The following is a 25,000-nucleotide window of genomic DNA, read 5'->3' as shown; positions in this document are numbered from 1 at the left end:
AAAACGTCCTATTGTGTTTGTTATCCTTCAAATATTTTTCACGAGACTGGAGCTTACAAATTAGACGAAACCTTTACGAAGAGTTTACGTCAAAAACGTTTACAGCGTATGAAGTTGACTTTTTTGTGTTTTCTGGTACCGCTTTATCGACCAGCAGGTTTATTTCTTCTTCTGTCACAAAAGGAAACCCAATTAATTCTACTTGCAAAAATGTTGGGACATTGGGGAATATTGGGAATATTCGGTCACGTGCGTTTAGAGCAATCGCATGCGAGCGAAAATATTTGCTGAAAATATTGAATATGAAGAAAAGACACCAAGAGTGAAACTTGAGTATAAGCGACACAAGCAACATAAAACTGATTCGTATGTATCGATTATGTACAGTAAAAGCTGAAACCTAGAAGAATTAAAATAACGAAAAATGGTCCATTATTTTATAAGATGTTCAAAGAAATTAATGTATTCCTTCATACTCAGAAACAACTTGTCTTCAGCAGTTCCAATTTTGTCAGATACCATAAGCCTTTGTGCCTGTCTGTTTCTCGCTTGCCCTGTTATGTTTTGCCGTTGTCGCTTTCCGTGTTGACTTCCGTTGTATGTTAAAACAGCTGAAACAGTGAAAGCCACCCGATAAGTCTTCTTTCAAAGAAGCTTTCCATGCTGCAGCCTTGTTAGATGCGTGTTGACTTTGGGAAGAAGCGAGCTCTTTGTTTTGGGAGGGAATTGAAACAACGATGTAGTGCAATACATGTAGTGTCTTGTTCCTTCGATCTTACCTGTAGAATGAGACATTGTATTGCAAATTACTCAGTATTATATGACAACAATGATACGTTCCTTTGGGACACCAAGAAATGAATTTGTCCGTGAAAAGAAAAAGATTCCGGAATTTTTTCCTCTTCAGAATTAAACTTATTCCTTATAACATTCGTTAGCCGTTTATCATCGGCCATGCACGTGATGACGTATTCATGCGGTTATAACTGTTCTTTTTTGTAACACGTATGTCATCTCTGAATTACTTGAGAAAACAAAGCTGTTTCAGTTGAGTGACCACGGCTGAGAACAAACAGACATGACATTTAATATCGGCAACCAAATTTGAAATTTCTATCCGTTGCTATCTGTTTTGAATACCTCGTGGAGCGTCTGGTCGTCGTGGTTATGCCCACTTTGTTCACCGCGCTTATTTTGTGACCATTTTTTAACGCACTGGACTTCTTTCCAAACCTAAACTGGCATGGAAAATACGGGTTTGAGCAAAGAAACTGCACAAGATTTGTTTTGCAAGTTTATGAACGCCGAAGATTGTCCCGAAATAACGCACACGTTTGGTCAACTTCTAAAACTTATCGGAATAAAGGCCAGCAACCCTAGAGAGTTTTACTCGCTACTCAAAGGGAAATTGCAAACTTGGAGATGTAAATCATTGTGGGAACAGCTTGACAGTCGCGCTAACCAAAAAGAATACGGCAAAGGGAAAATATGCGAGGACATTCAAGTAATGATCATAGGGGCCGGTCCTGTAGGCTTGAGGACAGCCATCGAAGTTGCTTTGCTCGGCGCCCAGGTTGTCATTGTGGAGAAGAGAGAATCATTTGTGAGGAATAATGTACTTCACTTGTGGCCGTTTCTTCTTACCGATTTTCGTTCGCTTGGAGCGAAAAAGTTTTATGGCAAATTTTGTTCGGGCTCAATCGATCACGTCAGTAAGTAATTACTCAGTTGCAAGTGTTTGTATGCAAGTTTTATTTTGCAGTTTCCCTCTATAATATAGTTTGGATGTATTGTTTAGTTGCAAATTTGATTTACATTTTAACGTGAATGAAGGTTTTTCAGTTTCATTTTGACATTTAAATGCACCACTAATTATCATTAATACTGGCCCAACTTGACAATCATGATTTAATAATGCCGCTGTATGAGATAGGAATGTTAAACACGAGTCAATGATAATTTCAACTGATAAAAAATACAGAAAAGTTACCAAAACGTATTAACACTCAAGCGAGAGGCGGTATAACTTTCGTGTTTATCAGAGAACAACTTTGTTTCCATGATTTCAGTGATCATGAGATGATATCTAATGATCGTCATTAAAACTTTGGCAGTTTTCGCGTACTTGTTGATTTTATAACGCAAACATTTTCCTATTTTGTCCTCCGCAAATTTCTGGCTCGTGTGCTATCGCCGGAGAGAGTCTTCAAATGTTCGTTCTCCAACAAGATTAGCAAACTTAAATCTGTGGCACTTGTTAATCCCTCAATATTGCCAGGGTTGTTTATTCTCCAGTTGTCAACAGGTTAAGTACGCCCACAAGGCCAAAAAGTTCAATGTCAAACGTAGAATTCCCTCAAAAAACTTTACCCGCTTTGGAATCCAAAAAAGACGTTATTATTTAACGTACTGACTCCTTTACAGTTTTCCTTCTCCAATCAATAGACGGATTGTTTTGGGTTTTGTTCGAGTCTCGGTCATCGGGTAAGAATTTGCCAGTGGGCCTCACGTACATTGAAAGGTTTATAAGTCTTGGACAAACTCTTGAACAAAAGTGGTTCAACGTCGATCATTTGCAGAGTGTGAGGCTTTCGTTCACTTCAAGAGTTAGTTTTGATAATCCTTTAGTCTCGCGGTACATTTCATTGTTTTCAGTCACAATAAACATTTTCAAATTGAACTCCACTGACGAGAAGCAAAGGCCTTCAGTTTTTAATGTTTTGTTCACACTACTTCTCTTCAAATTAAATCGAGGTGAAACGTATTTCTTAACTTTCTGATTTGGCACATGATGAAATTCGAAAGTAAACAAATTAAAAGTCACGTCTCTCGCTTCCAATATTTCATAATTGCTTCGAAACAAATTTACATATTTCTTTTCTTTCTTTTTTACTCTTTCTGTTGTCTTTTCGCTTTGCACTCTACATCTGTAAAACATCCCTCAATTTTTTTCCAGCTTTTAATTAATTAAGTTACACCGTACTCAATTTTTCTCTGAACACCTGTTATGTATGAGGAAAGTAGTTTCTAAGTCCATATTTATTCGCGTGCCACTCTTTTCAGTCATATTCCATGATTTAAAACATCAATATAAGAAATTAGTTCTTCGATTGCTCGTTTAATACAAAGAAGCCGAAAAAATACTTCGGTCACATTCATTAATTCTGAGATCGGGTCATTTAAAAACGCTGAAATACGAACAAGGAAACCGAAGATATCGAGAGATTTCGTGTGTAGAATCTTCTTCGTTGTTAACACAACACGCGCTCAACTTTGATGACGCTTCAACCCGGAATTAGTTGTAAGCGGAATAGCAGCTACTGCACGGATCGGTCAAAACTTTGTTAAAACAACTTTTAACATGCCTCTACTAACGTTAAAATGAAAAAGAGACCAAAAAATAAATATGATCAATTGTTTTGAAACGTGACACCATTTTTTGCTCTGAGGAAGCGTGGGTGTCCAGTCCTCTCGTGAAATGCGTCAGCTCGCAAACTCCTTTTTCACGAGAAGTGAAGTGAAAAATACGTATTCCGGTCATTTAATTTTATTACATGCTCACTAAAATTAAAAGGTACCATTTTGGCGAATTGTGTTGCATAAGAGCAGATCGTACGATTGAAGTTGGTCAACCATGACTGAACCGGCAAAAACCACGAATTTGAAGAGGCGAGAGTAAACGGCGATTTCCGGACCATTAAATGCAAATTCGAGTCGGGGAAGTTAAGTTTGTGATGTATGTCTGACCCCTTAGTTTCAGCGAGAAAACAGAAGACAGAAATAAAGAACTGATATTGGGAAGTATGCAATGATCTGGGTAACTATGTAATTCCCTTCGGCCCTCGAGGACACTCTTTCGATTTGTATACGGAAACGAAACTTATGCTCAAGAATTTCACTATAATTAAGATCATGTTAACAATTGAACAAGATATATTTAAGGGAACGGATTCTCAGACGGACTGAGGTGAAGAAATAATGGATACATTCGATAAATTCCTAATATACGCACTACCAGACCTTTAGAACTTTATGAAAATAGTTTTCACTTCACCAATTCACCGCAGGCGGATATTCCTTCATGTTTTGTATTAGGAACTGATATTAATTGATCTTATCAGGCAAGAGGGCATTTAGCCGTTTTTAAATGCAATAACCTCCTAGTCGCTACCATTTTTTTGTGAGAACTCAGTCATTTTTGCCCAGCTTTCAAATTTCGCGGAAGTCTCTAAAAACAAGTCGTAGGGGGAGGGTGTCGGGATCCACTGTCTCAAAATTGCAGGAATTCTTTGACCTTTCGCTGTCTTTATACAACAAAAACTTTCTTCCCAATAATTCTACTTATCCTATTCTTTTCTTGCTGTTGTTGAAGTTTGTCTACCACTGACCTCTAAAATCTTTTCCGCTACATGAATTCTCGGCCACTGTTCAAAAAACTAATTCTTTTTTGAGTGAGTAAATTTAGTAAGGAAGTAGTAAGTGATATCCTTTAAACTTAAAGAGGATAATTCATAATAGTTATAAAAACTAATAAACTAGTGGCTCTATCATATCGGAAGCCGTTTGACCGAAATCTTTGGGCAAGGTCCACACGTGAGAGTCTCCGCAAAAATGAATGAAAGAATGAGCACTGTGAAAATTCAAAAACAAGAACAAGCATGAGGTCCTCCCAGGAAAGGGGGGGAGGGGACGGGAGGGGTCTTCGTTCCCTTGAAAAAATTGCTTGTGTTCCCCTGTTCCCGAAATGACTTCAAAACGTGTTGTTAGTTTTTTGATTCCTAAAATGGTCTTTGTTTTCCTGCTCCCCAGGTTCAAATTAGCCATGTTCTCTTGTTTCCCAAAACCCCAGGGAAACCCTCATGCATGTTTGGCGGGTAAAGTGTGCAGGTGTTTTATACTTCTTCCTGTTAAAATCTTGGATTTTTCGATGAGAATTGCTCCTTAATTTATAGCACATTTCTTTGGATGCGCTCGTAATTTTTTTTTTAATGGAAAATCTATCTATCGAATTGTTTGTAAAAAAGGGTTATATGATAAATGTGATTCTCCCACCAGGCATTCGCAAACTCCAAGCTATTCTTCTAAAATGTGCGCTAATTTTTGGCGCCAAGCTGTACACTGGCGTCACATTTGAACACGTGATCGAGCCTAATCTACCGGAAGATGGATGGAAGAGCAAAGTGTCTCCTGAAAATCATCCTTTGAAGACCTTTGAATTCGATGTGCTCATTGGAGCTGATGGGAAGAAAAATGTTCTTCCAGGATTTCAGCAGATTGAAATGAGAGGTAATTTGAAATTTGTTGCTTATTTTAGCAAAAAATGTTGACTTTTGTTGAGGATTTATCTTCAGTCTAGGCCGCCGAACTGAAATGACAGCAGTTATGCCAGCTATAGCCAATCACAGAAGACGCGCCAATCCTAAAACGCCACGGTGGGGCATATGTAGCTGGTGTTAATCGCGGGAAAAAGCGGCATGGTCTCTGTTTTGTTTTTGATTGGATGAAATAGAGCGCGAGTTTTTTCGGTAAGCCAATCACTTTGAACATACAAAGCCACTTAAAGCAATCGCTCAATTTTCTTTTTCACTATATTGAAAATCATTTTAAGGCCGATTATCAGATAGTAGGCAATTGCAAGCTATAATTAGCTAATTTAGGAAGTCGTGTTCTTCACAATACGGCGCGCTAAAACATCGATTTATGGAGTGCGAAACAGAGGAAAAAGGAGGGAGCTGTATTTTATAGTGTGGCCCTCAAACTCTCTTAGCTAAAGAAACACGCTAGGTTTTCACGGAGTGCAAGGAACATACATTATCTTAGCATGCGCGATGGTTTTCTATACTCCCGCGCGAAAAGTTATTCTGTTTTCTTAGCACTTTCTAATCCTAGTTTTGGAAAACCTTTTTCCTTTTTCCCATGTTTGTGAACCGGACTGAGAAATCAGGCGAATTCCTCAAAAAGCCCTGAGGCACTCGTAGTCGAAAGAATTTGGTCTTTAAACCACAAGCTTCAACATATTTCTTCTCTCACTTGAAGGCACACTCGCTATTGGGATCACAGCTAACTTTGTCAACCATGGAACAGAAGAGGAAGCTAATGTTGAAGAAATCAGTGGAATTGCTTATCAATTTAACCCGCAGTTTTTCGACACCCTGTTTGTCGAGAAAGGAATCAAGCTAGAGAATATTGTATACTACAAAGACGAAACTCATTATTTTGTAATGACGGCAGGGAAGGCAAGCTTATTGAAGAGAGGTGCACTTAAAGAGGTAATATTCGTGAAGGTTGAAGAGATCATCACTTCGGCAAGACCTTCATTAAACATTTCATTGCTTTTATAGGATTTTGGTCAACCCACCAAATTACTGGCTCCTTGTAACATCGACCATTCGAAGCTGTTGGAATACGTAACCGACGTAGTTAAATACGCTACTAAAGGAACGCTGAAGAATTTGGAGCTAAAGATTGTAGGTAACAATCAACCGGACATAGCTGTGTTTGACTTCACTTCCATCAAGAAAGCTGAACACGCCGCCAGAATCATAGAGAGAAACGGAAGTAAACTGCTTCTGGGGCTTGTCGGAGACAGCTTATTGGAGGTGAGGGCACGAGTTGAATCATGATACGGGTGAGATAATCACGGAGACATTGCGTAGGAACTGATAACTCCCCTCAGACCCCCACCACATCGGGCTCGATTACCAGATTCAGCGTCTAACGTGGATTGGCACTAATTTTCACACTCCAGGTTTTTCTGTTTTTTTCCTCCTCTCAAAAACCCAATTCTGATTTGATCGCCCTTTACCTGTTGCGCGAACAGTAATGCGCAGAGATAATGTCATTTATTTCATTTCCAACTGTGGCTTAAGGCGCCCGCAAACGCTGAAACATTGTTGCCGAAACATTGTTTCCGGAAATGTTTCCTCGGCGCGCAAACGAGGAAACACTGGGCCGCAAATGGGTAAACATTTGCTTCCGCAACAAAGTTTCCGCAACATCGTTTCCTCGTTTGCGGACGCCTTTACACAAAGAAATTGTTTTCGGTTCCAAGCATGTCGTCAGCGTAAGCTGGAGTTTTATCGCGTTTGTTGCATAGGAAATTGGTTAAAGCCAACTCTCCGCAATGCGGCTCGTCCAGGAATTATTATTTCATATTCCACGAGCGCCCACGGAATACTTTTTAAAGAGCTCTAAATCATTTATTACTACTGAATGTCAAAAATACGGTGTCTAATTAATCAGGCAGAACGAAAAACAGTCCTAACGGGGCTCCTATAGTAGGAGGGGTTGGTTGAGTTATTTGTTTCACTAGTCCAGATGACTTGGTAATTCGTGTTCAACGGCGGAACAGTCACTCCCAAGTTTGGTTGTTTTAGCCAGAATTTTAAGCCCAACTGGAATAAACTCATTATGATGCATAATTTTGCGATTGCGCCTTGTGATCAGTCATACCACCTTTACGATCAATCACGCATATACCTAACGTCGATGACTTATTCATTCTTTAGCCATTTTGGCCAACGGGATCGGGTTGCGCCCGCGGTGTCCTGAGCGCTCTGGATGCAGCCTGGATGATACGCTCATTTGCGCAGGACAAACCTCCGCTTCAAATTCTAAGTGAACGAGAGAACATCTATCGCCTTCTGTCTGGCACTAGTCCGGAAAATCTTCAAAAAGATCACACTAAATATACAATCAACCCAAGCAGTCGCTACCTGCAAATCACACACAAAAAGGTCCGTGAAGTTTACCATTTGTATGATACTGATGATGCTGTTAACGCTGATTTTAGTCTTGGTAGCCCACTTACAGATGTCAGTGTCAAAGGTAAGTCAATCCATTTATCCATCCATCCATAGACCCTTTGCATAAATGGAGCCTAAATTAGAATAACAATACTTTGTACATCCTTAGCCTCGTACTCATGTTTCTAGACAAAGGATTTTTCACATGAATGTGAGGTTTAGGATGTACATTGTCATTTATGCAAAGGGTCCATCCATCCATCTATCAAACAACTTTATTCAGTTCATGCACGGTAATAGTTTTGACACGGTTTGCTCAGTTCAAATTTGCCTTGTCTCTAAAATAAGCCTGAAATGTTCATTAACAAAGAACAGCTACTATACCGACAACATCTTTATTCTACCCTTGTAAAAACTCAAGAATGAATTTACCAAGAAGGAAATGAAATAAAGTAGATTCAAATACCAAGGCCAAAAGACACACTCATCAAAATTGACATCACACCGCACAAAAACATAAAAACTACTATCTATCCAGCAAGAAAGACTGCATCTATTTTAAAGCAGCTTTCAAATCAAGCAAAGTAAAACAAAGATGTAACGGAGAAAGGACCACTACGAGACATCTAGTATTTGTTTAAAAATTCTTTTTTAAAATATTCGCAAATTCATCTTAATATACTATCTAATGCTAATACTTTTCCCCCTACCCCCATTACAATGTTGATTTTTCACGGTCTCCAAAATCAAGATCCGTTCATCGATCGCTGGCATGTTTCAACATTGTCTGGTGGGAAGGGGGGCACGAAAAAGGCAGTGAAAGAAGAACATTCGTTTCTCATATAACGATGGAAGCATGCACAGTTAATTCTCTACTTTTCGCCCAAAATTTGACAAGTGTCCTGAAGTGTTTTGACCCGGATTGTAGTTTCAGGTCTGCGCAACCGCATGTCAAATTTTCCTTTGTTTTCATAGATTGATTTTATTAATTTTTATGTTCCTTAGCAAGTCGCCGGAGAAGAATCAGCACTGGTGCAAAGCATACGGCTGCTAAGGGCCGTAAGCGTAGCCGTGCAAACCCTTATCTGAGCGCTGAAGGTAGAGCAAGTCGATTAAGATCAACGTCCGGTTCCAGCTTTGAGAATTTGTATGAACACAAACCACTTACTGTCAGTCGGTCTGTGCCACTTGACGGCCGAAAAAGATCAAACCTTACGGTCTTAAGCTCGGCGGGAAGCGATGACGAGGTCCTAGATAAAAGGCCGACGAGACGAGCGCGAGGGAAATCAAGGGAAAGTCCTTTTACACGAGGAAGGAGTTCTACAGTGGGGTGTTCTAACGATGCGCGAAATAGAAAAAGGAAGAAATCATCGATGATGTTGACTTCATCGAAAGAGAACCTTAACAACGAAACGGATCACCACGCGCGTAAGCCGAAGAGAAGTATATTTGGTTTTGGAAAGACTAAATGGAAGCCCAGTGCAACTGAAGAATCTGATCACCACTCTGACAAAGAAAGCAAATCGGGTAAAGGGAAATACGAGGAGAAGCAGCAGAAAACTGGTCCACTTCAAGACGTCGCGGGAGAAGAGCCGCGGGAGAGGAAACCCGCGGGATCATTTTCTAGGCAACAGTACACTCGCAGATCAACGCGAGATATTATTAAAGAAATGGAGGCCAGATCGAAAGGCGAGGCGGGAGAAAATATTGCTACAAAAAATAACAATGTTTCGGCAAAAGTTTCAGGCTCCAACATCCGTCAAAAAGGCGACGAAATCAAAAGAAGGGACAACGTTCAAAAAAGAGACGAGGGGGAAATACAGAAGATTAAGAGGGAAGAACAGAAAAAGAGACAGAAGGAAGAAGAAAGAAAAAGAAAAGAGGAGGAGAAAAGGAAACAAGAAGAAGAGAAACAAAACGAGAAGGAAGAAAAGAAAAAGAAGGATGAAGAAAAAAGGCGGCTTGAAGAAGATAAGAAAAAGGTCGAGGAGGAAGAAAGAGCGAGAAAGAAAACCGAAGAGGAAATAAAGAAACGAGAACAAGCCAACAATCTTTTGAATAAAAAAGTGCTGAACACTCCAAGTAACAAGAAGTTCAAGAAGCAAGCACTGCTGGACGAAATTGCTAAGTGGGTTGGAATGTTTTTTTTTTTCCGTTAATCTAATAAATTAGGCAACTAACTTTTGAAAGGTTGCAAGTGGGCTCGATTTCCAGTCCGCGACAAAGCGGCAGAAATTGAGCCAAAGTTATGAGTAACCTAATATTTGATATAATGATGGGTGAAATGGTATATGAAATGAATCATATATGAACTGCGGATATGAAATTAAGTGAAGCTATGATCTTCGTAGTTATGAACGCAATTTTTACAATTGCGTAGAGAAGTCTGAAAAATTCAGGTCTTCAACGGGGTTTGAACCCGTGGCCTCGCGATTCCGGTGCAACGCTCTAACCAAATCACCATTAGAACGGGACCATTAGAACCCCCAAATGACCAGCTCCCAACGTCAGTGGCTTCATAGCTCAGTTGGTTAGAGCGTCGCACCGGAATCGCGAGGTCAAACCCCGTTGAAGTCCGGAATTTTTCAGACTTCTCTACGCAATTGTAAAAATCGCGTTCATAACTGCGATGATCATAGCTTCACTTGATAATGATGGGTGTCTAAATTATAGTCATTTTCTGCATGTGGGTCAATCACAGACGGCTTTACGGCATTTAAGCAGTTCCTTCCGAGTTGCTGGAGAGTGCTACATTAAAATAGATTTCACAGCTTTGTTTCGCGATTAAACCCTATATTTTTTGCTGTCATTTTCCCCCTTAGCCGAGAATCACCAGATTTTTTTGTCGTAACGAGATTTACCCAAGTAAAATTCTGAAAGTGGGTTGTTTAAGCAGCAAAGTCAGAAAAAGCTTGGAACGAGCGCCCTGAACCGTTCAGGGCGCTCGTTCCAAGCTTTTTCTGACTTTGCTGCTTAAACAACCCACTTTCAGAGTTTATTTTGTAATTTTCTCTGTGATGATCTGTCCTAGTACTCTAATTTTGAGGATAAGCTGTGATCTTTACTCCTTTGTGGTGTTTTCCGCTTTTGTACCTTCTGTGCACAGGATATCACCGTCAGCTAAACGAGCTATGCCGGTTCTTTCCAAACTCAGCCCTAAATTCGACAAGGAAAACGAAAAGTCACAAGATCTTAGTGTGGCAACGGCTGTTGGCGAGGCCGCAGTGATCCTCATGGCAACGCCTCTTTTGATTGACAGAATGATACCAGCGATAGCCGCGGATCGTAAAGGATCATGGGTAAAAAAGTTGTGTACACTTGAGGCCGATTTACACGGTACTATTTTTATCGCATGCGACAAGATAACGACAGGCTTACAACTCGTTTACAATTGTCGTCTTCGTCAGAAAAAGCATTTTAGAACATGTTTTAAAAGGGAGGCGCGGTGGTCCGGGTTCGGGTCCTGACCGTGGACATTGTGTTGTGTTCTTGGGCAAGACACTTTACTCCCTCGGTGCCTCTCTCCACCCAGGTGTATAAATGGGTACAAGCGAATTTAATGCTGGGGGTAACCCTGCGATGGACTAGCATCCCATCCAGGGGGGAGTAGAAATACTCCTAGTCGCTTCATGCTACAGAAACCGGGGATAAGCTCCGGCCTGATGGACCACTTGGCTTGTAAGCTGACTTTACCTTTTAAAATTCCGGGACAATCGTAAGTCTTGTCGTAGGCCTAAGCTTGTCGCATGCGGCAAAAATCGTATCGTGTAAATCGGCCTTTAAATGATAAAAGTTCATTACTGTTGCTTGAAAAACGTTTTTTTTTTCTTCTCACATTAACGAGCAAGAAGGATATACCACCGGTCAATTGCCTTCGGTCGCGCAATTTATAAGACTTAGCTTCACGGACGGTCCCCTCAGTTCTTCTTTGACTCCGTCGAGATCGTATAATTGTAAGTCTTGATTTGTAATGGAGATTGGACCTACCCTTAGCTTTGCTGTGCTCTCCATTACAAGCTAAGATGGTTGCTGGTTTACGCCGGCGTACGATCTCGATCGTAAACAACCTTTTTACAATGATTCTGGCATACTTCAAATTCACCACCTCCATTATTAAGGCAAACTTATGACCTTCCGATTACTAGCGTGAATGCTCTCCCACTGAGCTAGAGTGAGCTGACTAAGTTCAGGTGACAGTTGTCGCGCTCTACTGGCAGGACTGAAATGTTCAAAATGGTGTATTCTCGCTTAATTTGTAATGAATGAAATGGTTTTTGTTAAAGCGATGTATTTTATTCGATGTTGACTCTTAACAAACATTCCGGCGAGTCGGATTGCACCTTTGCTCAAACCTATGACCCTTCGATTAACCTTTGGTTTTCGTTCAGTGATCGCAGAAGCTCATAGAGCGAGTTTCAATCGAGTGTCGTAAAGCCAAAACCAAAGTAATTACTTTTGCCAATCAAACGCGAAGTAATTACACGTAACCGACACAAAGCGCGGGAAAATGTGCACGCACAAGCCACGATTGGTTTTGATTTCACTTCTGATTGGTCGAATAAATGGCGTGAGATCTTTGAACCAATCACTGTGTGAAGTAATGCAAACCGAAAGCAATTTGCTAATTACTTTCGACACTCAATTGATACTGATCCGCTCTAACCCACTAAAGTGTCGATGTCTCTTATCTGGCCTTGATCCAACGGTGTACCTTATTATCTAAATTTAGAATACGGGTCCTGCCAAATTATGGCCAATCAGATTGCACGTGACGGGTTATAGACGGGTTATAGACTTCTGGTGATAGTATCTGTTCTTATATCTTCTAGTTCTCGAAAGCTGGTGGCCGAGTTCGAGACGTTATTCATCGCTACAACACTTTGAACGACATGAAACCGCTGATAAAGTCAATGAATGGAGATGTGACGCCATTGAAAAAAACTCAAGATAGGTACATCTCTAGCTAAACTAGAGAAGTGAGGAATTTGATACCTTAGATCGATATCCTTTTACCTAAAACGTGGGCAGACATGAAAACTATTTATTGATCTGTCGAATAAAGGGGGTAGTTTCTAAAGAAACTGTGGTACTGTGTCGGTGGGGAAGTAGTACACAAAAATTCGGTTTTATCTACGGAGTTGATAATGTAAATTGACCACCGTACAGGGATTCTTAAAGCTGACGTTTCGAGCGTTAGCCCTTCGGCTAACGCTTGAAACGTCAGATTTTAGAATCCCTGTACGGTGGTCAATTTACATTATCAACTCTATCGATCTGACGGTTTATTCGTCCCGGCAGTCTTCCAGTTAGCCAATTTGCTGAACGCAAATGTGAAGAATCTGTGCGCCGCATTACCCTACTCATCTCCACCGGCCCGCATCTAAAAATTTGAGAGTCCCTTTTATGGCCTCAACTGTTAACTTAGTTAAGACCACCAGACGGGTTCAAACTTGTGCCAAACCAACACTCAGGGTCTTTAACTGATAACCGAGAAGAAAGTGTTGCCCTTTTAATAGGGACCTTAAGATCTACGACGCGGTGGCCAAAAAGAACGCCTCGAAACAGCAACATCATTGGTTAAAATAGGAAAAAAACGCCTTCTTATTCTTTGCAAGACAATACCGTTGGGCCCTGGTCTCGAGGACGCTTTGCGAAACCCTTGACTGAGCAACTGAGCAAACTTCTTGATGTCGTGGTCTTGCTCAGGCCGGATTGCATTTTTTAAAGTGTATTTGGATATTTTCACTTCTTGTTATTTTCAAATCATTTCTTATCTTTTACAAAAGCGCTGAGTTTTTATTAACCCATCTTCTACACTCTTTTTAAGTGTCGATGGGATCGCTGAGGTAAAACTGCAGCAGATTGTCACTGACGAAATGAAGGCTGAAAAACATGACGAGTATAGTCCCGAGAATCGGAACGACTCGTTGTACAGTACGACACCCACACCGCCGTCGCAAAAGAAAAGGATCCTGCAGATGAGAAAAGATGGAAAGCACTTGGTTTCTTCACCGTCTCTGGAGAGGCTGAGAATCAAGGTAGTAGCTGAATGAAATTGAGTGTCTGGCCTCAGTTGTATGATGGCTGGATAGCTCGGTAATCCAGCTAGCCCCGCTTATTCAAAAGCCGATGAACGCTAACACCAGGTTAAAAATTAATCAAGGAGTTTTTTTCTCTACTCCCAAATGTTGTTCAACGCTGATATTCGGCAAAACTTTACGCTCGAAGAAGTCACTCTTGAAAAACAAAAATAAGCAATGATATACGATGAGGGCCGAGATTCCAATAACTTCACCAAGCTTTAATTGTTTTGTATATGAACGTTTCAGCTCGGTAAACAGGATGCATTTTGATCACATTTCAAATTTTTTTTTTTCATCTTGGTCTCCCAGCTACAATTTCTACCATAGGGTCGCAATTCACTTTGGTAACCGGGACCATAATAAGAAAAAAAAGTTCCTAAAGGAGAATCTCTATTCTTTTCATAAGTTATGTTACGGTGATTCATAGTATTTCCACTTATTCTTGCTTATAGCTGCTTGATTCTCCAGACGATGTTTCACTCACTGACAAAGACGCCGATTGTTCAAACAAGGTGGAAAAGAGGTCATTAAATTTCAATTCTCCAATATGGCAAGAAACGCCACTCGTCGCAGCAATGAAAGAACGCGAAGAAACGGCGGATCGCGAAGAGGTAAGGGTGTAAATTACAAAAGTCGTCTTCCTCATAACAGATGCTTAAGTTACCACTTAGCTTCTAATTGCATAAACGGTTGCTAAGGTTTTCTAAAAACTGTCAGAAATATGCAATCCGGCGTGACTGGCGACCACTCTTTAATTTGTTGTTTACAATTCAAAGGAAGTGTCAGCAAACGACGTTTTCAATGCTCACAAGGCTTTTTTCGTTATCTTTGTTTTAAGGGTGTCGTAGATGGAAAATCAGTAGGAGAGACCTCTTCCGTCTCGAAAAGTGATTCTCTCATCAAGGAATCCAGTTCAATTAGTTCACAAAAGACAGAAATCATTGTTACAGAAAAGGATGAGGAGAGAAAGAAAAAGAACCAACCAGCTTCCAACTACTCATTTTTGGATGAGAAGGTGGGTTTTTGCTTATGATAGACCGAAAACTAGCAAACCGTTCATCATTCCAGATCACTTTCGTGTTCCTTAATTGCATGGAGCCATTGTGCAGTAACACGGAAAGCTTTGAAATGCCAAGACAAGTGTTTCCTCATCGTGTAAAAATGAGGTAAAGAAACTTGGCTTCTTTGGATAAACGCGATCATTTAGCTAAATTTGGGGACAACGGATTAAACCTTTGAGTGGGGTCTCAGTTGAGAGGCCGGTCGGACCGTAATAAAAGCCAGAGTCTTTAAATTACTGGTAAGAGCGTGTTTGCTCATTATGTTCTCGCCATGTGCCGGACTCACAGAAACGTGTGTGGTATCGAGTAAAGCCCGAAGTGGCTATGGCGGATAAATTTAGTAAACCAGGGTGTCCTAATTCCCTTCAATTCAGATTACAAACAAGGATCTTCCTTCTACAAAGTTATCTCAAACGAGACGTCGCTCTTCCATGCAGCCAACCGAAGAAATGGAGGAGAAACTAAAGAATTTGCTTAACAGCACGACAACTCAGAAGGCTTGGGATTCAATTAAATACATGATTTTTCTATTCAAGTAAGTTAAAATTTCTTCCATTACTTTTTTCTCTTTCCTCAATAGGACGTTTTCAACCAACCTCTAAAGACACCAGTAACAATAGAGAAATGCACAATTGCTGGTGGACGAACAAAAGAAGCTAATGAGAGATCTTTTGTTTTCGTCCACCAACACGGCGGCGATGGTTTCACGTGAAAATCTCCTATAGCGAAGGAAAATGGGTCTTTTGTTCCTGTGGTTGGCACATTTGCATGAATAACAAAAGCAACGTTTGTGAAGAGATATCATCCCTATAGGATAGGCACTTCACCAAATCACTCTGCCTTTGACTCCTCGCTTAACGAGTTCCACTCTGTTTTACCTTAAAGAATGACTGGACCGCTGTCGTAAAAACCCAATTTACGAATAAGAAGGGCTTAGTTGATTTCCAGCAATGTATCAATGTGAGAGGACAATTATGCGGTTGCATTAATAGGGGAGGTCGTGATCAAGATTTCTGTCAGTCAGCAGAGATGACCCTTTGTTTAACAAAAGAGAAAGGACAAAAGAGAAAGGGAACTGGAATCTCAGTTATTAGTCTGTCTAAGTTATAATCCACATGTGAAATACACTGGATAGAACTACAACAACAAAAAAATGAATAAGAAAGAAATTAAATTAAAAAATTAAAAACATTAATTAAAACTTCGTTGAAGATAAAAGAATCTATAGTTATCTCCTATAAACCTGATTTTTTTGTTTCATTAAATGAATTGGTAGCTGCCACTCCTTGAGTGATCAGTGGCGTTTGAGGAACACTGAAATGCCTCAGTCTTGAGCTGGTTCGAGACACCTTCAAGCAAGTTGATTTCCAGCAATGTATCTATTAATAGGATTTAGCGTTGCGTTCAAGTTCAGACTGAAATTTGTGTTTTGTCAAAAATCATAGAAACAACTTTAGTTGTAATTAATAGACCCTTCTCCTAAATATCGGCAACCGATTTGAATGAGTTAAAATTGAACTGAATGAAAACCTGATACCAGAAATAGAAAGAGCACCTTAACTTTAGCGTATTAGGTGTTATATCAGCTGAGGAAATTGTTGTTGAAAGTGGACAAATTTACAGACGTTCGTGTTACTGGGGGTATGGCGTATACCATTGGTGACAGGCGTCGAGAAAATGTACCTCTTTAACTTGTGTGTTTTGTTTTCCCATTTCAGACCACGTGATGTTCCCAAGGGAATTTTCCTTTTGTTTTTTCATAAGTTATGCATACATATGCACGTGCATAAGACGCCATTTGAAAGAAACTGTTCCATATAGTAACATCACGTGGTCTGAAATTGGGAAAACAGAACGCACAAGCTAAAGACTAGGTGCATTCCCAAAAGAGAGGAGAAAGTTAAAATTCTTACTTTGCATCCACGTGATGAGACGGCCATGTTGGTGTACAAAACAAGAGAAAATGGCCTCACAAGTTTTGCATAATAATAGTCAAATTCCCAAAAGACATTTTACCTCATTTTTCTGTACATGAACATGGCTTCCGTGACGTCAGATGCAAACCATTAATAGGAGAATTTTCAGGCTTTTATGGAAAGCAGCTGCCTGATTGCCTGCTTACCTGTTTGTCGTTTCCGAAAGGTAGACGCAGAGCTAAATCTCTCCTGATTACTTTTTAGGCAAATACAGAAGGACCCGAACGAGGAAAAATATCGCAGGATATTTAAAGGACGAGCTAAGTTGAGAAAGAACGTTTGGACAATAAGAAACGCCAAGTTGTTCATGACCGAGAGTGGATGGACCGAGGTAACTAAGCAGGCACATCAGTTCCGTGTGTAGGGGAATGAAGTATGGCCAACAGTCGCCGGATTCTTTGAAAACTTAAGGAGAAATCAGGGGCGGATCGAGGATCTTTCTTAGGAGGGGGTTCACTACTTAGGAATGGAGTAGCTGACTGGTAACTTTTTTTTTTTGCAGAATGCCACTTGTACTAGAAAGCCGTAAGTCATCTCAGGATCCTAGATCTGCCCCTGAGAAAAGGCAAAAGCACACTCTTCCTTTCCACATCACTGTCCAAGTTTTCAGGGACTTAAATGACTGTTAAGGCCCGTTTGAACAGTTTCTTCATTTCTTGATCCAAATGTCGAGAGTGTTTGAACAGGTCGTTCATCAACATTGCTAAACGTGATTGGAATTAATGTCTATCATTAAAGTGCAGGTTACAGATGGAAGAGAGAATTACTGAATCCTCGCATCTATATGGACAATTTGAGCAATTGTCTCTTGAAGACAACTGAAAAATTCAGGTTGCTTCATTCGATCCCATGACCCTCTGCGATGCCGGTGCAATGCTCTACCAACTGAGCTTTGAAGTCACTGAATTGGGAACAAATGAGTCCAACAAATTGATCTGCTCCCAAGTCGTTGTTGCTGCTGGTGAAAGTGTGTTAAATCATCAAAGTTAAACTCATTTAGACTTTCATTCAACATCGATTCAACATCTCGTTTGTTGTCGAAAACGTTGGTTGGAGTCGAAGCCGTTCCAACATTCCGTTCGATACTTCCAGAACACACACACCAGGCTGAATATCTGGACTTCCCTCGCAGTCAAAGTGTTGGCTCCATTGTCGGAGCGATGTTGGGACCGTTTGAAGAGCCTCTTAGTTTATTTGCATCCTAAAAGAGTCCGGCCCATCTGATCCAACATTGTAATATTAGTACAGATATTCTTTGTCTTTCTCCGCAAACAGACCTGACAAAAACGAAAAATCCTGCCGCTGTTGTTGTTGTTGTTTTTTTTTTCAGGTTGGAAGTTTTCTTATCTTTCCGTTGTCAAAGAAAACAGAAGAGCCTTTATTGCTGCTAAATAAGTATCTTAGGTAAGGTATACAGTATCCTGATGTAGTAGTTTACTAGCCTTGATTTCATCGCAAAACTAGTCTATGAGTAGGGAGGAGAAGGTGTAAAATGGGGCCTATAAGCCACTTTCATATTTGGCCGCCCCTATACTTTTTTGTTTTTACGATGATTTTACTAACTTATTTTAGTGTCTAAAATGTTTTGAATCTTGCTCGTCATGGAGGGGAGTATTTTATTTTGGCACCATTTATGGAAAAATCTCTATAAGCTTTGTTTTAAGGCAAAAAGTGATCCTTGGTCACTGGGCCTGCATATAGGAAAAAAATTTAAATGGGAATGGATTTAATCACTTTTTATCACTATCAGTGTGTTTTTTATAGAGCATACAAGAAACGAAGAGGTACACACCCCACCCCCCTTTTCCCTAATACCCTAATACGAACACTTTCAGGACCCTCACTTAACTCATTTTTTGACAATTCAACGTTTTTCTTCTTCATATTTGTCAGCATCATTGACGAGAGAAGGCCAGAATGTAAGAATTTAAAAGTGATGGAAAGAAGGCCAACCTTTCAAAGAACAGGCTCATCTGATCTGGCGGAAAAAATAATGGAGCTGAAGGAAGCTTTAACTTCGTCGAGATGCAATCCTTATAGGACGAGAAGGCTGAGTTTAGAGAGGAATTCAAAATTAATGGGCTTTCGTAGGGCCATGTCGGTGGATGAAGTTAATGGATTGAGAAAAACATCAGAGAAATGTACCACTTTATCATCAAATGATTCCACGGAAATTGAATGCCAGAAACCGGAGAATTCCTTGAAAGAAGAAAAGGCTCAAGAGCTAAGCAAAAAACTTCGTCGTTGCGTCAGTGAGGATGTTCTTTACACCTCTCTTGAAGGCAGAGAGGACCGTACTTCACCAATCATCTGGAGATTCTCTAAGCGAGGGGTTGCTGAGAAAGATACAGTTTGCGATCTTGTTATGGAAAATCCTATTGACCTGAAAACGTCGGCTGCTACGGATGAGTCCGTGAAACAAGCAAAATACAACACGAATTCACTCCCAGACAAGGAAGTTACTGAACACGCTAATAACGACACAATGGGCGCGAATCAGTATGCAGCCCTTCTACCTAATAAGACAGCGTCGAAGGAAGCAGACGAGTTGTCCTCTGTTCTGGAAAATATTTTGGGTACCTTGGAAAGCAGTACTGATTCAGAGAGAGAAACTGATTCTGAGAGAGAGTTGAAGTGTGCACCAGAGAAGGCATTTGCTTCAAAAACAGCTGCAGACGACGTGAAGGACGATGAGTTGGAAGCATTGTGTGAAACACTCAACATGATAATCGAGGACAACACTGGCGAATCATCCTCTGAAAATGAAGACCACAGCAACAGAAAAGAAAATCGTTATAACCTTCGGCAAGCAAGAGGCGATACGATCTCTCTAAAACCTCCATTGCGCCCTCGTAGAGGAACTACAAAGCCGCTAGAGAAAACTAAATGTTTGGGTTCTATGGGACAACCTAATGGTAAATTAGAACGTGAAAGAGTGATTCATTCAGAAAGCACACGATCACGACAGAAGGTTTCTTCAGAAACTCGTCAAAATAAAGCTGTTTCAAGGAGCTCAATTAAAACTCGTGCACAGCGCCAAAAAGAACTAAATAACACTCGCTTGGTTCTAGAAACATCAAACCGAAATCAAGCTGTTTCCAATACACGAAAATCTGTCGTCAGTTCCAAGCCAACTGCAATTACTAAACGTCTTATCTCAAAAGCCAAAAGTAACGATACGAACAGACCCAGAACGAGGCAAGCGTTGTTGAAATCAAAGAGCGTAGCAAGTCAGAAAAATGGAATTACGGACACGGAGCGGAAGCTCTCGAGATCTAGTCGATCCTCGAGCAGTGAAGTCGATAAGACGGCAGTTAGGTTTGGTGAGGTGGAGCAAAGACGTGACAATCAGGCGTCCTTGATCAAGAACCCGCAAGAAAGGGCGACATCCAATAAAGAGAGAACCACAAGTAAAAATGTGGAACCACGCAAAGAGTCTGAAGAACTTTCCACTGAAAATGAAGAAATTCACAGCAACACTGAGATTGCTTCCGGATTTCAAAGTGAACGAGTCGTTTCAGGGAAAGATGAAACAGATAGGTACAGCCACCCGGTGGAAAGCAATACAACAGAGATGAATGTAGGAACTGTGGCCAAAGATAGTTCCAGTCAATTGAAGAAGTCTGAAGATCAAGGCCGTCGAAATCCTGAAGAAATGTTTCAGGAATACCGAGATGACATCGGTGAATTATCAAAAGAAGTCCAATCCCATCATGGTGAAAGCTTCCCTCAGCCAAATGAAGACGATAGCCAAGACACCAAGGACCAAACCGACGATGCGCTCTCGGAAGTACTTATAAAACAGTGTCTTCCTATAACACAGAGTGTTCCAACAATCGATCAAGACAATGAATTAGAATTGCCTACATTTGATGAAACGGAGAGACACTGTGACATGGAGGAATCTTGCATTAATAAAAATGGGTTTTCAAATGTGACAGACTTCGGACATACTGAACCGAATCCTCTAACTGTTCAACACAGCAATCGCAAGATGACACAACTGGATGCTGGAGAACAACTAGAACGTGAAAGAGTGATTAATTCTAAAAGCACACGATCACGACAAAAGGTTTCTTCAGAAACTCGTCAAAATAAAGCTGTTTCAAGAAGCTCAATTACGACTCGTGCACAGCGCCAAAAAGAACTAAATAACACTCGCTTGGTTCTAGAAACATCAAGCCGAAATCAAGCTGTTTCCAATACACGAAAATCTGTCGTCAGTTCCGAGCCGACTGTAATTACTAAACGTCTTGTCTCAAAAGCGAAAAGTAACGATACGAACAGACCCAGAACGAGACAAGCGTTGTTGAAATCAAAGAGCGCACCAAGTCAGAAAAATGGAATTATGGACACGGAGCAGAAGCTCTCGGGATTTAGTCGATCCTCGAGCAGTGAAGTCGATAAGATGGCAGTTGGGTTTGGAGAGGTGGAGCAAAGACGCGCGAATCAGGCGTCCTTGATCAAGAACCCGCAAGAAAGGGCGACATCCAATAAAGAGAGAACCACAAGTAAAAATGTGGAAGCACGCAAAGAGTCTGAAGAACTTTCCACTGAAAATGAAGAAATTCACAGCAACACTGAGATTGCTTCCCGATTTCAAAGTGAACGAGTCGTTTCAGGGAAAGATGAAACAGATAGGTACAGCCACCCGGTGGAAAGCAATACAACAGAGATGAATGTAGGAACTGTGGCCAAAGATAGTACCAGTCAATTGAAGAAGTCTGAAGATCAAGGCCGTCAAAATCCTGAAGAAATGTTTCAGGAAGACCGAGATGACATCGGTGAATTATCCAAAGAAGTCCAATCCCATCATGATGAAAGCTTCCTTCAGCCAAATGAAGACGATAGCCAAGACACCAAGGACCAAACTGACAATGCGCTCTCGGAAGTACTTATAAAACAGTGTCTTCCTATAACACAGAGTGTTCCAACAATCGATCAAGACAATGAATTAGAATTGCCTACATTTGATGAAACGGAGAGGACACTGTGACATGGAGGGAGTCTTGCATTAATAAAAATGGGTTTTCAAATGTGGCAGACTTCGAACCTACTGAACCGAATCCTCTAACTGTTCAACACAGCAATCGCAAGATGACACAATTGGAAATGGGAGATCAGCAATTCAATGAAAGATTGGACAGGGAAAATAGACTACTTTCCGCTCTTTCGCTTGAAGAGCGAAAACAATTGATATTAGAATCATCTGAATCAAAGCCAAAGGCAAAACCTGCTAACGAAAGGAGAAGCATCTTGCAAATTAAGAATCGAAGTGGCGGCAGTCTTGTTAGGAACAAAAAAGAAGCATTTGAAAAAGTGTCTGATTCGGCTGTGGCGAACGGTACCTTAGACAAATCAGCAAAACGGAAGCATTTTCGATTCCACGGAAGGCAAAAGAAATCGTTCCATTTTTCTGATGAGCACTTTGATTCCGTGCTTGAGGACAACGAAGGAGAACTGAGGGAAAAAACGAATGGTATAATTTCATCAAAAGGATCTCAAGATGTTAGAGGTGAACAAGCGTTAAGCTTGGATGGTACGAAAATTGAGAAAAATGACGAGAAAGAAAAAATCGGTCTCCCGGTAAGATAAGCCCATTTCAATCTCTTTTTACAAGACGACGAGGTTTCTATGATTTGGAAAAGAGCGCAAATGCAGCTGGAGTGAGATCTCCTGGGAAGAGTTCAGGAGAATATGCAAGCGACTGTTAGTGATAATGTCAATGACAATATTGCTGTGAATAATCTCAGCCATGACTTTTAGCTTGAACGGTTTCCAGTGGGAAGCATGTTAGTTATTTGGCTTTATCCCAATTTTATTTTGCTAACCGATCTAAAAGTAAGCCGAACGTGGAACGACCCTTTTAAGAGATGAAACATGCCTGTGATTTAAGGCTTTTGTTTTTATTTTTTGTGGATAAAAGTGAATTTGATTTTTTTTTTGCTTATTTGAAATTTCGAAATATTAATTTGGATTATTTTGGTTGTCTGCTCTGGGTTTCCGAGGAATTATTCTATCTCTCGCGAAGAGATCGCGATGGTAGCCAAAGCCCCACGAGTGGGTTAAAAATTTCTCTGTTTTCCAAAATAGAAAATGCCAAAACTTGATAAAATATATTCAGCTAGGTCTTGACGATGGGATTAAAAAAAATTGTTACGTTGCCGGTGAACTTCCCACCGTGACCATTTTGGCAAACAACGATTTCGAAATAAATTGCTTGCAGACCCAACAGTTAAGGACGGTACCTACTAATTCAAAGGTATTTTTGCTCCGGTTTATGATTATGCAGAAAATTTAGATCTTAACAAGTGTTATTGAAATCCAAAACGAAAATTGGGGGTAACCACGCATTTTTCAAAGATAATTCACGAACAATATTTGTATAAAGCTCTAAGATACAAAGCAATGTATGGCGTTCTTTCTTAAAATGAAGCTCAATTATCTCCTAAAGAAGGGAGTGGTTACCCCCCACCCCCCCCCCTCTTCTTTTTTGTTACACAGATTACTTACTAAGATCTACTTTCTCCGGATAGTTTTAAGCCGCGCCAAAAATATCCCTGCATTAGTAAGCAGCACCGATAGAAATTTCGAGTATCTGGAGATGGCACAACCTATGCGCAATAACAATAGTAGGCACCGTCCTTCAGTGAAGCTGAACTAGAGACAACTCTCTCTATGCGCGCATTGTCACAGTAAAATTAATTTGGTGTGCCTTCGTTTTTGAGAACGTAAGTTCGTTGTATATAAAAGGACAGTTTTTACTGATAAAAGAGAAACGCTAAAAATGTAAAAAATGTCATTCAGTTGATGTGTTGGCTGTTTTTAACAATTTATCTACTGGGCGTTTTACACCAGAGGTGCACAATGTCTATAGTTTGAAGACGGGAGAGGGACGAACTATGTAAGACGCATAATCCGTCTGGGACGAAACAGAGTCATAATGGGGTTGAGTTTGTTGGTTCTCTACGCTGCACCAAGAGGTTTTTCTCCGGGTACTCCGGTTTCCCTCTCCTCAAAAACAATAGATTGATATGTATTAAAATGAGTTGATTTATTTTGCACGAACCCCCACAAGCTATGCAGCTTTAAATTAAACATTATCGTGTGAAAAAAAAGTTCTATGATATTCTGATCTACGGCATTCAGGTCCAATCAATGTCTCAAAATATGGTTAGTTTTTTAGTCGTTTCGTGTGTGATGTTTTCTGTTACTATTTCTTTCAGATGCTGGATTAAAAGAGGTAGTTGTCACACTGGGTGGTTTTCAGCGTTACGTCATTGCCGCCCATGTGGGGGACGAAAACAAAAAGACCTCTCATTAGCACCTTTTGTTCGTCACCAGCAATTATCCATGACAATCATCGTTATCGGGGTATATGGAGATTGGTTGAAAACCACATATATCTAAAAGCTAATCGTTTTGCGTCTCTTTTAAGAAAAACAATTTGTTCACTGCTGTTTTGTCCTGTTAGGCCCCCCGTTTCCAATGTCGAACTTTACATGTGACGAATCTAATGCAACTGAGAAAAATCTGTTGTTTTCCCTCATTTGCATTTATTCGGCACATGTAAGGTTCGACGTTTCGAAACGGTTTAATTGTCAGGAGTTGTCCTGCCGGGGGAAGTAACCAACAAGCGTCATAAATCTTATCCAGAAATGGTCGCCATTTTAGTATCTTTGTGTTTATTGATTGCAAATTGGCCCTTTTGGCCTCGATCAAGGTTAAATATCTTTTGAATTTTACGTTTGAAAGCGAGGCCAAAAGAGGCCAATTTGCAATTCAAACAAAAGAATACTAAAATGGCGGTCATTTGGAAACAAGGTGTATGAAAACTATGCGGTAACTATATAAATAATAGATCAGAATGCTCTGAGTGGATTCTATCGTGAATGGCCGAATAAACTTTCTAAAAGGACATTCTAAACTCTGTGTCAGACTGGCAGAACTGTATAGTTTTTGTTGATTTGTAGTAGATGGGCATGCATGCCATTAATATGGTTTCCATGACCTGCAGTATTTATTAACCATGCGAAATTTTTAGCAGACGACTAGTGCAACAGCATACACTACGTTGCTCGCATTTCGTAAATTACTTACTAATTAAAGAATCCCAACGCCGGAATGGGAGGGCG

General features: G+C 40.4%; 1 protein-coding gene, 1 long non-coding RNA gene and 1 pseudogene across 2 annotated transcripts; 2 read left to right on the top strand and 1 right to left on the bottom strand.

Annotated features, from left to right (window-relative positions):
- Nucleotides 1–334: 334 nt before the first annotated feature.
- LOC138024325 (uncharacterized) lies at nt 335–1,255 on the bottom strand. The gene is made up of 2 exons (XR_011126979.1): nt 1,141–1,255; nt 335–779 (listed from the first exon to the last, which is right to left on the bottom strand). It is a non-coding gene; the product is annotated as an uncharacterized lncRNA (long non-coding RNA).
- On the top strand, nt 1,047–23,026 carry LOC138024316 (trichohyalin-like). The gene is made up of 15 exons (XM_068871476.1): nt 1,047–1,712; nt 5,056–5,286; nt 6,037–6,269; nt 6,342–6,599; nt 7,509–7,827; nt 8,751–9,873; nt 10,852–11,044; nt 12,575–12,696; nt 13,573–13,783; nt 14,281–14,439; nt 14,667–14,843; nt 15,264–15,424; nt 17,070–17,196; nt 18,196–18,269; nt 18,759–23,026. Exons 1-15 carry the CDS (start codon nt 1,244–1,246, stop codon nt 21,859–21,861), a joined length of 6,960 nt encoding a protein of 2,319 aa, XP_068727577.1. The 5' UTR covers nt 1,047–1,243; the 3' UTR covers nt 21,862–23,026.
- Nucleotides 21,867–23,026, top strand: LOC138037415 (uncharacterized; annotated as a pseudogene).
- Nucleotides 23,027–25,000: the final 1,974 nt, after the last annotated feature.

The sequence above is a fragment of the Montipora capricornis genome, chromosome 2, assembly GCF_036669925.1.
Source record: "Montipora capricornis isolate CH-2021 chromosome 2, ASM3666992v2, whole genome shotgun sequence".
In the NCBI taxonomy this organism is placed as follows: Eukaryota; Metazoa; Cnidaria; class Anthozoa; order Scleractinia; family Acroporidae; genus Montipora; species Montipora capricornis.
Note: the sequence above shows the minus strand (reverse complement) of the source record. Positions and strands in the feature narration are given on the sequence as shown.

Bases quoted from the DNA above. Each gene is read 5' to 3' on its own strand.
- LOC138024316 (XM_068871476.1), top strand. From the start codon at position 1,244: ATGGAAAATACGGGTTTGAGCAAAGAAACTGCACAAGATTTGTTTTGC. The intron at 1,713-5,055 runs GTAAGTAATTAC...TTCTCCCACCAG, and splicing joins GGGCTCAATCGATCACGTCA to GCATTCGCAAACTCCAAGCT. The intron at 11,045-12,574 runs GTAAAAAAGTTG...TATATCTTCTAG, and splicing joins CGGATCGTAAAGGATCATGG to TTCTCGAAAGCTGGTGGCCG.